Source organism: Megalops cyprinoides, chromosome 15 (assembly GCF_013368585.1).
Source record: "Megalops cyprinoides isolate fMegCyp1 chromosome 15, fMegCyp1.pri, whole genome shotgun sequence".
NCBI lineage: Eukaryota > Metazoa > Chordata > Actinopteri > Elopiformes > Megalopidae > Megalops > Megalops cyprinoides.
The window spans coordinates 32,256,463-32,270,179 of NC_050597.1; the positions used below are offsets into that span (position 1 = coordinate 32,256,463).

A 13,717-nucleotide genomic window follows, 5' to 3' on the forward strand; every position below is an offset into this window, starting at 1 on the left:
TACTACGGCACTTGTAGTGTGTAATATACTTACTGGCTCTCCTGCAGGGCACAGTACGGTTGGAGGCATGTGAAGCAGCACATCCTGCATGGGGCTAGAGGTGTCGTTGAGATAAGTTTAAAGCACCCTTGCCAATTAGTCCCAACTTGGCCATGTAGTGACAGACGCACAGCCTGACTAATCTGCGATGGTGGTCTTGAGTGACAGGGGAGGGGCCAGAGCCAGTGGAACCTGCTGAGCTTTTAAATCCCAGAGGTGTCCAGTGGATTTTCCCGCAGGCCCAGGAATCTGACCCGACGGGTTTGACATAGTGACACAAGCTCCAGGGGTTGGGGCACCTCCTACCTGTTTGATGCACTGCAGCCTGTCATTGGTCTGCTGTATGTGCCTGTTCATTGATGGTAGAGAGTTCATGGTGATTGCGCCTCCTCGTCCTTTACCTGAAAGCCATGAACGGTCCCGAATCTGGAAGACAGAGACAGAGAGGCAGTGTTAAGAAGAGGCTCATTCGGTCATCTCCAGCCCTGACCATTGAGGGCTGCTGGCTGTGCGGAACAGATGGCTTTGGGGGTGAAAAGGGTGACGCTGTAGGGTCACCCAGTGAAACTCAAATTTGGGTCCGGTCTTTTCCCACACCACATAGAGCTGAGGCAGATATTTGATCCAGACAAGCCTCCAAACGGGCAGATTTGGCAGAACCACAACCCAGTCACGAAACATTGAGTACTTTTGGAACAAATTCATTTTAAAAATTCACCTTCATGTGTTAAATGGTGTTAGTTGAGGTAAGGGACAGTGCCTGTTGGTTAGATTCGATCTGGGTCCTGAAACAATTGAGTGAAGTATATTATGAGGATTATCAACCCTGTCATGAAAAAGCCTATTTATGCTCCAACTGCAAAACAGTTATACACATAATAATCACAATAATCACAGCTGTGAACTGATGATGATGTAAACTGATGATCCTTTGAGAGGAGGAAGAACTGACATACACACCTCATTACAAAGCAAAAAAAATAGTGGATAACTCCATGTTGTTTACATTTCATGAAGGTTAATCTCCATCATCCACAGTTAATATTTGGCTGACTGAGGAATGGGACACAGACACAGTTCTTACAAGCTTGGCGCGTCCATTACCACATGTCAGACGCATTACGCCTCACATTAAAGGCTATCAATTTTGCTTTGGCAAGCTGATTTACTGCTGTGCACAGAGGCAAGTAAATTTTGTGCGTCATGGCACTGTGGTAGTTTATAGTGTCCTGCGGATTTGGGCGGACGTATGGTGGGATTAACAGACAGGAAGTCGAGGAGGCCTCCACCACGGCGCATGCCTGTGAGTTTATCGCAAACCCCAAAAACGAAGCATCCACCAGGCCCTGACTGGTGTCGTAATGCAAAGGCTGCTTTCCTGCTCCAACGACGCTCATTCACAGAGGCCGGCCTCGTCACGTGTCACAAGTCCGAGCGACTCCTGGCTGGACAATTGAAGTCCCGCTTGTAAAACACAGAGACGGGAGAGGTAGGCTTGCGTGTGCACTGAGCTCAGGGAGCTGAATGGAAAAAAGGATTAGAGGGGTACCCACAAAACTGGCTTTGAAATTCTAATCAAATGAAGCGGCCAAGCACCGGGTTAATATTGCTTCTTTTGGCCACCATTCTAAAAAGAACATACCATTTGTCAGTGCTGATAGTGAAAAGAGGCGATCCAATTGGTCAGGGACATGTTCTCAGAAATCATGCTTTCCTGCATCTGTCCTTTATAACTCAAAATGCTCCTCAGATTATGATACTGTGTTTATAAATTCAACACTTCAATAGCCATTCAATACAGCAAAGCATTCAGCACTTGCATGTCGCTGTACTCATATGTTTACACATACCTGCCAAGGACATTATCATACATCTGTGTATCCTGATAAATTATGCCATTACATTAATGAAGACCGTAAATTTTTTGGAACTCAGGAACAGTAACAAAGCGTGTAGTGATAACATGAAGTGAAATGATAAGCATTAGATTATTATTATATATATATAAATAAAACCAAACACGATGGCAAAAGTCAGGCATTTCAAAAGGTACCTAGAGTCATTTTAAAACCTTTATCTAAACAGTTTAGCAGTCATTTTAGCCTCTCTGTAAAAATTTTGATTGAGGGAAAGTGCAAGAGGCCCTTAAAGGGATGCCTCACTCACTCTGCATGCGAAAATCCCACTTTCCCTGGGTTTGTGCTTTAGAGCATGACCTGTGAGGGACCTTTCAGGGGGCAGGCTGTGGGGGGTACTGAAGGTGAGTGGAGTGTGAGCTGCAGTAGAGAGGGGCAACACAATGCTATAATATCACAAGCATTGACGCTTGTCCATATGTAGTTAGTCTTGCCCTGTTTGTCATGAAACTTTGATAGATCCACTTTGTAATAACACACTGTATATCACGCTGGTTAAGTGCAGCTGACATAACAATAATGTAAAGCACACAGAGCCAGAATTTACAACCATTACAACTCTGTATGACTAACTGGACTTTGAGCTATGTTTTCTGGTTGAGAAGCAACCCAAAGGACCAAAGCACTACGAACAAAACCATCCTCACAAGTCTCTAAATCTAAATCAAGTCCTAAATGTTTTACAAATTTAGCTTTGTACGTCCAGCCAAACTCTTTTCTAAGAATTCATTTTCTAATGCAAATAGACTATTTTTTCCAGGTCTAATTACTTATCTATGTGAAATGATGAATGTAGGATGTTTTACACATCTCTTGTTTATTCATACAGATTGCAAGAATCAGGGATCCAGCAATACAAACACCACACTGCCAACGCACTGCTCACAGAAATTGCAAGGGGGCAGCAGTGTGATGCAGTGGGAAGGAGCAGGACTTGTAACTGAAAGCTTGCTGGTTCCATTCCCTGGGAAAGGTACTTAATCCATATTTGCCTCAGTAAATATCCAGCTGTATAAATGGATAAAACTGTAGCCCATGTAAGTTGATCTGGGTAAGAGTGTCTGCTACATGACAATAATGTAATGTAAGAAGGTAATGATTTAAATGACACACTGAACTGAATAATGCCACACCAAATATGGCAGGCAGCGACTGCCCTCAAAACTGCTGTTACATAGCGTGCGTTATTAGCATGTGCTAACAATATCCCTCCCCCAGGGGGTGCCTAACCCTCCCCCGCTCCAGTCATCTGGCTCTCCAGTAATGTTCCTTCCTGCTCTAGGAAAAATTGCATTTTTTTTTTTTAAGGGGGGGGGGGGGTGTTACTGACAGAGAAGTATAAGAAACCAGTGGCTGTCTCTTGGAGAGCAATATTGGTGGATTGGTGGATTTTGTGGGCCTGTTGGGGTGACACACGGAGAGTTTTTGTTCCACTGTAGTCCTGTTAATTATGCATTCAGCTAGCGCGCGCTCCCGTTAGTGGCTGCTCATTTTCCACACACACTGCTTTAATTGTACAGGCCCGCCTCTAAACTCTGAGCCAGCAGAGGCTGCGGAGCTATTTTGAGGTCACAGGAACAGAGAGACTGATGGAAACTGCAGGAGGAGTGAGCTTTTTTTGAGCTCACAGACAGATGAAGAGATTTTCAGTTTTCATTTATCATTTCAAAGCCCTGCAATGCCAAGAGTTGAGCAAAGAAGAGTCCCCTCTGGAGCACTCACCCCCAGGGTGTTGCTAACAAGGTTATGCAAGTGCATAAGTATATGCCTGTATGTATGTCTGTGTATCTGTGTATGTATGTATGTGTGTGTGGTTGTGATCCAGCAACATATTTAGCCACTTTCGCTGAATGGTACATACTCATTTGTGCATTTGTGGAGCAGTGTGTCTCGATGAGGCAATGAGAGGCAATGAGGCAATGAGAGCGAAACTACCAGAAACACACCATCCACACAGCCTCACCAGCACATCTGTTATCAGTAGTATAGTAATCTCAACATTAAGCAGGAAGGCACAGAATGCCTCGATCAATGGGAAATACTCCACAGACACATAAGGCCAATCACACCTTCATCAAAGCACTTTTAGATCTCAAACAGGATTACAGGTCCATTGCTGCATACTCATGGTCTGAGCTCAGCATTACAAGGTCTGCCAGCTAGAAGCACTGAACAGCTGAATCTACAGGTACTCGCACTTACATTTCACAGTTTCAGCTTAACATTTACATACTAAATAAAAGAGCAGACTGACTGTAATTTCCTCTCCCCTTTGTCTTCCCAATGTCTGTGCCTAGCCAAATTTTCCCTCGCCCTACTGTTAGTCAACATTGCAGCTGCCACATGTTGATCACCCTGGTCTAAATGAACAAGGATGTCAGGGCACAGGCACGGACTCAAACGCAGACCAGTCGTACTCAGGTTCCAAGGGGATTATTTAGAATCACAAGGCAAGTTTGTGGTGGCAGAACAGGCAGGGTCAAAAACCAGGAAGGCAGTCCGAGGCACAACAAACAAGGAGCAGGGATCAAAAACAGAAACAGGCTGGGTCAAACCAGGTAGGCAGGCAGATCATGCAACCAAGGCAGGATGCCAGGCAGGGACGAGGCAGGCAGTCAGGCAGAAGTCAGCACGAGATCAATAACGCGAGAAACAAGGCAGTTACATAACAGAGAAAACACTGAGACGAACTGGCAACAAGACAAGCAGGGAATATAAAGGGCTGGGGCTGACGAGGAGATGGGATGCAGGTGGGCAGGCAGGCAGGTGGAGGTGATCAGGAAATCAGGTGGGCGGGGACAGGGCAGAGAGTGGGGCAGGGCCGGAACACAAGGGAACTGTAAATAAAAGCACATGGACGACACTGACAGACAAGGAGAACACAAAAACAACAGCGAGGGGGCCGAAGTCCTGGGACAGATAAACAACATAAACGGTAATCATAGATGAAACAGCGTGTTGTGCCTTACTGTGAAATGTACATTGATGGGTCATCTGATCGGCCAAAGTACCACTTTATTACCAACTGGACCGATGTGAAGATCATTACATTTTTGTCAATTAGCAGATGCTCTTATCCAGAGCTATTTACACAGGTTACAGTTTTTAAACGGTATAAATATCCATTTATACAGCTGGATATTTACTAAGACAATTCTGTGTTAAGTACCTTGCCAAAGGGTACAAAAGCAGTGCACCAGCAGAGCAGTGAACCAGCAAACTTTCAGTTACAAGCCTTGCTCCCTTCCAGTATGCAACACTGCTGCCCAAGATCATATGCATAGCTATGACAGCTCAGATGCGCCTAGAAATCCTGTGAGAAACAAACTTCCTGAATATTTAATGAAATATTTATCTGGTACTTAAATTGACAGCTATAGCTTCTTGACCACTGGCTATCTGTATCATCTTTTATTTTACTGCAGTTAATGGTCATCACGGATTATAATCCATGGTAGTTTATACAGTGCCCTCAGCGAAATCACAGCACGACACCTCTGGCCCTACTGCAGCTCACTGAACATTCGTTTTTCTTGGCTGCTTGATCATTTTACATTTAGTTAGCTTAGCAGGTGCTCTTATCCAGACCGATTCACATAGGTTCCAATTCCTACGTTGTAACCAATTCCCATATGTTATCTATTTATACAGATGGATATTTATTGAGGCAACTGTAGGTTCAGTGCCTTACCCAAGGGTACAACAGCAGTGCCCCATGGAGGAAGTGAACCATCAACTTCTGATTAGATTAGATTAGATTCAACTTTATTGTCATTACACATGTAACAAGTACAAGGCAACGAAATGCAGTTAGCATCTAACCAGAAGTACAGTAAGCAGCAAGTACAGAGGCTATATTACAGTTATATGTATGTACAGTATAAGATGACTGCTATGGACATTTTTTGTACAGATGGATATATACAATGTGATATGTACATTATGAGGTCAGTAGTTATGGACAAATTTACAGATAGATATATACAGTGTATATAATATATGCTATGATATTTACAGTTGTATAATATATTAAATGGCTCTGGATTACAGATTACAAATAACAGACTGATGGTATATGTAGTTGCTTTGAATGGGTCAAAGAATAGTGCAGTATAAGCTACAGTAAGCAACTGTATCAAGTTATAGTATTACTGTAAGTGCAGATAACCTTCTAGTAGTGCAGGTGGTAAATATATTGCAATCAGTCCCGGCCAGGGGGATAAGGATGTGAGGGGCAATGAGATGTGCATAGTAGTGTAGGGAAGTCAGCGGGGAGCAGAATTCAGTAAGGAGATAGCTGTGGGGAAAAAGCTGTTCCTGGACCTGCTGGTCTTGGACTGGAGGCTCCTGAAGCGCCTCCCAGAAGGCAGGAGGACAAACAGTTTATGAGTTGGGTGGGAGGAGTCCTTGATGATGCTTTGGGCTCGATGTAGACAGCGTATCATCTGTACGTCCTCAATGGCTGGAAGCGGAAACCCTGTGATGCGTTGGGCAGTCTTCACCACCCGCTGCAGAGCCTTGCGGTCTGAAACCGAGCAGTTCCCATACCAGACTGTGATACTGCTGGTCAAGATGCTCTCGATGGCGCAGCAATAAAAGTTCACCAGGGTTGCTGAAGAGAGATAGTTTTTCTTCAGTGTCCTCAGGAAGAAAAGGCGCTGGTGAGCCTTCTTGACCAGGCTGGTGGTGTTGCTGGTCCAGGACAGGTCCTCTGAAATGTGGATCCCCAGGAACTTGAAGCTACAGACACGTTCGACAGCCATCCCGTTAACGTGGATGGAGTCAAGCGTGCCTCCTTTCTCCCTCCTGAAGTCCACAATGAGCTCCTTTGTCTTTTTTGTGTTAAGGAGCAGGTTATTGTCAGCACACCATGCTGCCAGATGCTTTACCTCCTCCCTGTAGGCTGTCTCATCGTTGTCACTGATAAGGCCGATCACCGTGGTGTCATCTGCAAACTTGATGATGGAGTTGGAACCATGCACAGGCTTGCAGTCATGGGTGAAGAGGGAGTAGAGGAACGGGCTCAGCACACAGCCCTGTGGTACGCTGGTGTTCAGTGTGACGGTGGAGGAGCAAGTGTTGTCTGACTTAACATGCTGAGGTCTATTGGTCAGGAAGTCCAAGATCCAGTTGCAGAGAGATGTATTCATGCCTAGAGCTTGAAGTTTGTTGGTTAACCTGGATGGGATGACGGTGTTGAATGCTGAGCTAAAGTCCACAAACAGCATTCTTGCATATAAGTTGTTATTCTCCAGATGCGTGAGGACAGAGTGCAATGCTGTGGAGACAGCATCCTCCGTGCTCTGATTCTTGCGGTAAGCAAATTGGTGGGGGTCCAGTGTGGATGGGAGACAGGTCTTTAGGTGTGCCAGGACCAGTCGCTCGAAGCACTTCATAACTATGGGCGTGAGCGCTACAGGGCGGTAGTCATTCAGGCACGTTGGGGTGGACTGTTTAGGCACTGGCACAATGGAGGTGGTTTTGAAGCATGTCAGCACAGCTGCCTGGTTGAGGGACAGGTTGAAAATGTCCGTAAAAACCCCAGCCAGCTGTCCAGCACATGTCCTGAGCACGCGTCCAGGGATGCCGTCAGGTCCAGCAGCCTTGCGTGCATTGATCCGGCTCAGTGCTGCATAGACTTCTGTGGTGGAGAGTGTGAGGGGCTGGTGGTCTGCAGGGAGATCTTAGAAGCTGTCTCCTGGTTATCCCGGTCAAAGCAAGCATAGAAGTCATTTAGCTTGTTGAGGAAGGAGACATCAGTGGTTGTCGGGGTGGTGTTGCTGGGCTTGTAGTCACTGATGGCCTGGATGCCCTGCCACATACGTTGGGGGTCGGAGTTGGTGAGGTGGTCCTCGACCGTTGTAGCAGTGCTTGGCCTTCTTGATGCCCCTCCTCAGGTTGGCCCTGGATAAACTGTAGGCTTGAGCATCGCCTGATCTGAAGGCGGCGTTGCGGGCCTTCAGCAGGAGCCAGACCTCCTTGTTCATCCACGGCTTCTGATTTGGGTATGTGGTGATCTGTTTCTGGGTAGTGACGCTGTCAATGGTGGTATTAATATAATCCAGCACAGAGGAGGTGTAGATGTCAATGTCCGTGTGAGAGTCACAGGTAGCCTGGGAGGCAAACATACTCCAGTCCGTGTGTTGGAACCTTTCCTGTAGTACAAAGTCCGTCCCTTCAGGCCACACTTTGATGGTCCTCACTGATGGCTTCACACGTTGGATGAGTGGTGAGTACTTGGGAGTGAGAAACAAAGAAAGGTAGTCTGACTGTCCTAGGTGGGGGGGGGGGGTAGCTTTGTATGCTCCAGCTATGTATGTGTAAACATGGTCCTAAGTTTTGTTTCCTCTAGTGTGGCAGGAAACATGCTGGTAGAATTTAGGCAGCACTGCCTTCAAGTTGGAGTGATTAAAATCACCCGCAACAATAAAAGCAGCTCTCAGTGATGACAGAGTTTGTACACCAGGCGTTGTTTACATAAATGCACAGTCCTCCGCCTCTGGTTTTACCGGAGTCATCTGCCGTTCTATCTGCCCGGAGGATGTAGCGTCCAGCTAGCTCAATAGCGTTGTTGGGTATGCAGCTGTTTAGCCAGGTTTCTGTAAGAATCATGATGTTACAATCCATAAGTCTCTTACTGTTGGTGATGCGGAGTCGTAACTCATCCATCTTGTTCACCAGTGACTGCACATTAGTGAGGAAAATGCTGGGTAAAGGGAGCCAGTGTGGTGTTAGCTTTAGCTTAGCCCTTAGTCCTCCTTGCTTCCCTCGCCTTTGTTTACGGTCTCGTTGCCGTCTGCGAGCACTTCTGTCCGGCCGGGCAGATTGCATAGCCTCCGGTGTTTTGGAGATCGCGGGGATGAGTCGAAGATTGGTGATACAGCTGTTGGTGTGGCGTAGGCCGATGTCCAAAAGTTCCTGTCGGGTGTACCATGTTAAAGTAAGGCTGTCCTGTACAAACGGACTCGAAACAAGCAGGAAAACCACTGCTAATTTGCAGATTCTGGGGAGACGCTGAGCCTTGCATTGTGCATGCGCCGCCATCATGTGTACAACTTCTGCTCCTTACCTCTACACCACACTGCTGGTCTTTAACTAATATGTCCGGTATCAATAAAGAGTGACATCAGCTCAGGGTCTGGGAACAAACAGAGCCTTCCACAATCACATGATCGACCATGCTCTGTGTCATATTACATAATCCTCCCATGCTAAAAATAGCATGTGATCAGGGGCTCCCGAGTGGCTCAGTCGGTATAAAAGCACTCGTTCTGAGTGTAGACTGAACGCTACGGCCCGGGTTCGATCTCAGCCGGGTCACTAGCCGACAGTGACCGGGACCTCACAGACGGAGCACATTGGCTTTGTTCTGCCGGGGATAGGGGTGGGTATGTCGGCAGGGGCTACGGCCTTCCCTTGCCTCTGAAAACACTGTTCCGCCAGCAATCCCACAGTTCCACAAGGGCATGAATCTTGCAGAGACACACAAACACAAAAATATGTGCACACATTCATACAACATACAATGCACGTGCAACATACAGACACAGTGCAAATGCCCATGCACAAACACACATGCTCACATCTGAACATACCCCCACATGTACATACGTTCATATGTTCATTATGGATGTGCACTTTCATGGGCTCCTCTGACAGAAAGGCTTAAGTGTTTTTTAAAAAGACCCATTTAAAAAGATCAGCTAAAAGCTGGGGACTCGTACCCAGAAATGAGGTGTCAATAGCGTCCAAAGACCTGCACACGCAGGCTAAATACTCTACAGCTGCTAATTACAGCAGTTGCTAGCAGGAACAAGACAGCTCCCACTAATTAAAAGAATTAATCAGCGGCAATAAAAGGCCTGCCTTTAAAATGTCTGTCTCTAATTACAGCAGACCCCCGCTTGGTTCTCCTGCTTTGTGCATGACAGAGGATTCAGGATAAAGATGCAATTTCAGAACATATTTAGCTGGAGCACTTGGCTAATGAGATAGCAGGTATTGGACTGAAAGACAGCGTTTGGGTCTGCTGGTTTGGGCCCACCAATTAGGTTAGTCCTACCCCCTGGTCAAGGGGCGTCACAGGGGGGTTTCTTGGCCACTGAGCCTCATTCACACTTGATTGAACACACTTTTTACGCTTTAATACCACCCTGTCTGAACAAGTGGTTCTCACAAGTGGTTCAAATTTGATTTCATTTACATGTGTTGAGAAAATTAATCGAAAGGCCATTGCGAATTTTCAGCTGTGAGTGTGCAGGATGAAGTGTCTCGAAACTGTAGCAGCTGCAGAGCACGGAGCCAGGCAGACAAAAACTATACAGGCATGATGTTATTTTCCCAAAATGCTCTGCAACTTTACAAAGACAGGTTGTAAGGTTACAGAGCATTGTGGAGAGCAAGTGTTTCTGAAAATTTATGTTGAGGTTTAAGGCTAGAAAACAGCAAAAGAGGGTTCCCCTGTTCCCTTGGTGTCCTCCACAGAACAAGCACAAATAGGTGACAACCGCCTGACAATCCCTTTGCCTGGGATGAGGATGGCACATTCTGCTCATGACCTGTTGCTGACTGTGCTTAGCTGCTCAACCCAGGGACAGTGGCTTTCAGTCCAGGATCTTAGGATCTCTGACCACCACACCAGTACACAGGTGGAGCGAACAACATCACTGGCTGATTTAAGCACACACAATAAACTCTGAAACAACCACAGAGTTAAGGTTGGGGTTTCAGCAGAGACCCGCTCAACCACAGAATACATAAATTGTGGCATAATACGGGAGCAAAACACCTTGGAGAAAATCTGCCTCGGGCTAATTTTTTTTTCCTGCCATTATCAATTTTGGCAGGAGGAAAAAAAAAAAGGAGAACAAAAAAGATATAAGCCAATTGATATCACACTGCTATCAGATGCCCGCCCGTCACCTCCCTTTATTCTGTGAGGGTAGCAAACTCAAAGCTCTTTAAGAGGTGAGTAAGCATGAGGACTGAAAGCCACCACCAGGCATTCAATAAATGAACAATTACAAACATTAAATAATGGGATAATCCCACTCAATTAGATTGTACAAATGCGAGTTGGCACTTGAAATGGAATCACGCCAACAAATGAATAATTGCAAATGGAATAACTTTGGATTGATGAGTGATGAATGAAATGAGAGCAATGACCAAATTCTGCCAATATAAAGCAGCAGCCTATGAACCCGTCCTATTAGTGACACTCTCTCTGACTTTCATTTATATTATGTTATATATTATAGAGAGATTAAATATCTACATATTTTACATTTTTTTACTGATACCTTCCATTTGTACACACAAGCACACACACAAACACACATACACAAACATAAATCGTAAAGATTTACATAATATGGACCTCAACTTATCACAATTGGTATGTCACAATGCAGCGGATCTCAATCGGTACAGTGCATTCAGAAAGCATTCAGACCTAGGGATTGGGGACTGGTCAGTGTTGAGGGCTGAACGGTGCAAATTACAGAGATATCCTTCATGAAAACCTGCTCCAGAGTGCTCAGGACCTCAGAATGGGCCAAAGGTGGACCTTCCAACAGAAACCCTAAGCACACAGCCAAGACAACGCAGGAGTGGCTTAGGGACAACTCTGTGAATGTGCTTGAGTGGCCCAGCCAGAGCCCAGACTTGAACCCACTTGAACATCTCTGGAGAGACATGAAAATGGCTGTCCACCGACGGTCCCCATCCAATGTGAGAGAGGTTGAGAGGATCTGCAGAGAAGAATAGCAGAAAATCCCCAAATCCAGTTGCGTAAAGCTTGTCACATCATATCCACAAAGACTCGAGGGTGTAATCGCTCGAGTCTTTGTGGACTTCAACTAAGTACTGAGTTAAGGGTCTGAATATATGTCAATGTGATGTTTCAGTTTTTTATTTTTAATAAATTTACAAAAAAATTGTAAAATCCTGTTTTTGCTTTGTCATTATGGGGTATTGAGCGTAGATTGATGAGGTAAAAAATGAATTTAAATGATTTTAGCATAAGGCTACAACATAACAAAATGTGAATAAAGTGAAAAGGTATGAATATTTTGTGAATGCACTGTATGTCACAATGAAGAAACACCGAAATAAGCTTGCTGCATGTTGATATGCCGTCTTTAACAGCCTTCGAAATCAATGACATTACTGAGCAGTGCTGTTGCACTCTCACTCGTAGCTCTCCCCCATCTGTGCTGAAAGGTGCTCTGTTCCCCTCCTCTACTCTCTGGCCTCAGACCAGCGCTCACTCTCACGCACCTGTAACCATGACAACTGTGTTCAATCATCTTGCAAGTAATGAACACAATGTGTTTTCCATTTAGATGAGTTTCTAGATCAAGAGACAAGAGAGTGTATATCAACAAGTCTTTCATGAAATCATACATATCGTTGCATTCGTTTATCCTCTGGCATTCTCAGGCAATTTTTAACAATTTGAAGAAAGGAAAAAACATGCCGTTTTAATGGTTGTTTGTGTCTCTGCATGTGAGATGATGCTAATTTCTGACACTGTACTGAGTGAAATGATTCAACAATTCCCTATGGAAGATGCCCCTCTCTGGGCAGAACTGGTGTGATCTCCAGCCTCTGAGGACAAAGGAAATGGTTAATCCACTACTAATCTAGAAGAATGCGATTAGGGGGTATAGGGTATAAGTCTGTGCTGCTGAGGTAAAAACTTCCACACTGGAAAAACCGTAAATCAGAAAGGGCTTTCGGTCAACCCGTCATGGCCAGATGGCTAATGGAAAGCGGAAATTGCAGAGCCCGCATCTACAACAACATCCAACTTCCAGAAACCAAGAGGCAGGAAACATCCCACTTATGAATTCCCCTGCCCTGCTTCGCTCCTCGACCTGCTGCAGTTTTGTCTCTCACCCTTGGATGGGACATGTTAAATTCTCAACACCTCTTGTTTATCGACCGTGTGAACAGGCTTTCGTCATGCAAGGTGTAAGATAATAGTAACTTCTGACCAGACATGGTTCAGAATAAGAGAACTGTTGAATCTGATGGCCATATTATCATAGTTACAAAGGAAGCTCCACACCTCTGGCGCCACGTTACAGTTTGAGCCAAGAGCAATTGATTAAGGCAGGCAACAGCCATCAATTGTAGAACACAACCGGGGGTGGGCAATTGGCAACCATCATCAGACAAAGGGGCATCAAAAGATTCTGATTTACATTGGGAGCATAGGCTGATGTTGCAACATTGCAAACCTATTGTCTGTTGCCATTTGTTTCATGGTATAAAAGGCCGATCATGGTAACAGTTCTCTGAGTTAAAGCTTTGCAGGCAGAAATGCCAGATTCCATCTCCACCAAATAAAGCTTTTTCTCCAAGCGTGCTTTTGGTCCGGTTTGTTTACTTTTAAAATTAGAAGAAAATCCAACAAAGGACATCGTAGATTTACGTTTGGCGGTGGTAGCGTCTCATTTCTAAAATACCACCGAACAGGCCACATTTGGACCCCCCGCTTACCGCAGTTTACTTACCTACAGCGCCTGCCAGGGATACAAAGACCAGGCTATAAGTGCTGGTTCATTTAACTGACCATGCTGCTAGCAAATGATATTCAAGGAGTTCTTCTTTATAAAAATTCTCAAAAGGACAGTATAAGACTCTCAAAAGTTGTACAGGGACCTGCCCACCCCCTTTAACCACGTTAAAAAGACAGGAGCCCACTGCAGTAAACTGCTTTTAAAGCAAGGCAATTTGAAGAATACACAGCATCA

The 13,717-nt window shown here is 45.3% G+C and overlaps 1 protein-coding gene across 5 annotated transcripts in view; it reads right to left on the reverse strand.

Moving 5' to 3' along the window:
* zmiz1a (zinc finger, MIZ-type containing 1a) overlaps window positions 1-13,717 on the reverse strand; it is a 191,807-nt gene that overhangs the window by 70,547 nt on the left and 107,543 nt on the right. For all 5 annotated transcript variants that reach the window (XM_036547494.1, XM_036547491.1, XM_036547492.1 and 2 more), the window contains one exon: window positions 346-465. In XM_036547494.1, coding sequence (XP_036403387.1) covers window positions 346-414 — 69 coding nt within the window. In that variant the 5' untranslated portion in view covers window positions 415-465. The remainder of the gene's footprint in view (window positions 1-345; window positions 466-13,717) is intronic.